The sequence below is a fragment of the Priapulus caudatus genome, unplaced genomic scaffold, assembly GCF_000485595.1.
Source record: "Priapulus caudatus unplaced genomic scaffold, Priapulus_caudatus-5.0.1 Scaffold308, whole genome shotgun sequence".
Lineage (NCBI taxonomy): Eukaryota > Metazoa > Priapulida > Priapulimorpha > Priapulimorphida > Priapulidae > Priapulus > Priapulus caudatus.
In genome coordinates, this window is record NW_014577369.1 from 23,770 (window position 1) to 26,463 (window position 2,694).

The 2,694-nt window shown below is 39.3% G+C and overlaps 1 protein-coding gene across 1 annotated transcript in view; it reads left to right on the forward strand.

The window, feature by feature from the left end:
• Positions 1 to 2,694, forward strand: part of LOC106808827 — a 25,521-nt gene that overhangs the window by 21,171 nt on the left and 1,656 nt on the right. Inside the window, exon 2 of the mRNA XM_014811698.1 lies at positions 2,443 to 2,649. Coding sequence (XP_014667184.1) covers positions 2,450 to 2,649 — 200 coding nt within the window. The 5' untranslated portion in view covers positions 2,443 to 2,449. The remainder of the gene's footprint in view (positions 1 to 2,442; positions 2,650 to 2,694) is intronic.

Here is a 2,694-nt window from a genome sequence, read left to right on the forward strand (position 1 = left end):
GTGTGTGTGTGTGTGTGTGTGTGTGTGTGTGTGTGTGTGTGTGTGTGTGTGTGTGTGTGTGTGTGTGTGTGTGTGTGTGCGAGCGTTTGTTTATAAGCCCGCGCATGAAGTTGAACAAGGCAGGATGATGTTTACACACATCTAGCAGGATCGAGTTTCGAACAACGTCGATTAGATCCTGAATGCGGGCGCTATAGATCCGAAATTCCCCGTAAAAGATACGCAGCCTATCGTCGCAAACGAGATGTCAGAGTGCGAACGTGCATCCTAAAGCGTATAAAACCATTCTTTTCAGGACCACGTATCACAGTCTCCTAGATAATTGTAGGTCATTTTATAGAATGTCGTATGTCAAAAGCGAACGTGCATCTTTAAGGGTAGAACCATTAAAGCCCTAGGTAGAGGAACACGTATTATTGTCTTCTACATAAGTGTAGGTCATTGTATAGAATGTCGTATGTCAGAGGCGAACGTGAACCTTAAAGTGTATAGAACCATTTTTCAGGCCGCAGGTGTAGGAACACGTATCATTGTCTCCTACGTACATAATTGTATGTCATTGTGTATAGAATGCCATATTGGCCAGACTCAGGCTGGAGTCTGTGCGACGAGCGAATCAGTATTCACGATGAGAAAGCTTTCTCCACATCGTGACACTGTGTCTGATCCAGATTTATTAACGCAGCAGTATAGCCAGGAGTTCTCACCGACTGGCTCTCCATTCTCTTGAAAACGCACCGCGGTCTGAGATTTACGCGAAAATACACGAGGAGGAAGAGTAAGACGAACGAAGAAAGAGTCGCATATATGTCAATGTTTAGTGGAGTTCCCTGGTTGCTTACATCGAGTAGATTCACTAGACATAGACTTTAGCAAAATGCGCACAGATCCGCATGTAAATAACCCTAATAATAAGCCCACAATAAAACTTAATGAAAATAAGTTACACTCACCTCCGCTAATCTATGGTCGTTTACTAGGAGCACCCCCCACTCCACCAAGAATTGACTCACGTTTGCTGTGTGTTCGACATGACATATATTCCGCTGTGTGTCCACGCTTTATCAACTGAAAGAAATAATATTTTAGTGAAATCATACTTTTTATAGGGAGCCTTCATTCGGGCCTTTGCTTTCACATTATTATGGTGTAGCAATTTCGGTGTAGCATAGCGGAAGATATTTGTTTGTTCATGTCATGTATCTGCCAAATAAAATAATAATTTGTGGAAATTACACTTTTGAAATGGAGTGAAAATGCCTCTCGCAGTGGACTAGCATAACAAATAAATCCCGGTCTCTCTCTTTAGTATAATTGTAGGGTGCCATGTTTTCATTATTAACGTAAAACAATTAGTATTTATATCAGCCAATAGGTGGCAAAGATGGCACCCTACGTGACATACGCAGCACGATGTCTATCCTTTACCGAATGTACTTTATTGTAATTATACTTTAGGTTTAGAGATAGTACACCAACCCGTGTCGTTAATAGTCATAGTGTGCCTAGTCGTACCAAATTTCGGCGTTGTATATCGAAAGACCTGGGCTCGCACATACCATATATCTGCCAAATAAAACAATATTTTTCGTAACTTATTTTTCGTACATTTAAAATGGAGAACAAATACTCGTCACCGTAGGTCAACATGAGAATGGCCCTTGATGTCTCTCTGCAATAAGAGTAGAGTGCCTAGTTTTCCTAGCTAACTTTAGACGAATAATATTTAAATCAGCCAATAGGTGGCGATGTATCCTAGACGACATATGCAGTTGTATGAATAGAAATAATATACTAGTTATTGTCTCTATATATTTCTATAATTGTATAATCAAACTTTTATTAGATGAAGGGAATCATAATTTATTGACATTATACTTGTAACGACTACAATTAGGAAGCACATAGCCATCTGTCACATTAATCAACACAAGGTGCGTAATTGTACCAAATTTCGATGTGACGTAACGAGAGACCTGAGTTTGTGCGTGCCCAATATCTGCCAATTAAAACAATATTAAACATGGATATCCGCCAACAGGCGGCGATTTTTTCTACATGTGCAGCTGTATGTGCTGTCTTTGTAAAATGAATGAAATAATGTTTTGTTAAAACTGCACTATTAATTTAGATTAATAGAGTTTGCATACCAACCAACTACTTTAATGATGTCCGTAGTCGTACTAAATATGACTGTAACGTAACGCTAGACCAGTGTTCACGCATGCCAAGTGTCTGACAAATAAACTTCGAAACTATACATTCAAAATTTATATTCGATTAGGAAATTTCCTACTTTTCATAAATTATACACAACACGCGCTTTGTATATATATAGATAAATATATTCGTTCAACGCGCACTGGACGCACGTTGCCGTAATATCCGCGTTAGATCAACGTCCGAAAACTTAATCTACATCTGCTTTGTTTTTTGTTTCAGATTAACCATGATGATTAAGTGCGTATTGCTAATAGTCGCGTGCCAGGTTGTGCTCGGAACGACGATCGGCTGCAAGCAAGTGTGCATGTGGGGTTTGCCGAGCGAGAGTTGCAACTGTAGATTTCAATTCTTCAATAAGAGGAACGATGCGAACAGTCTCCCACACCATCGTGACGATGAGGGCGAGCTGGCGATGACACTGAACAGGTTATTATTATTATTATTATTATTATTATTATTATTATTATTATT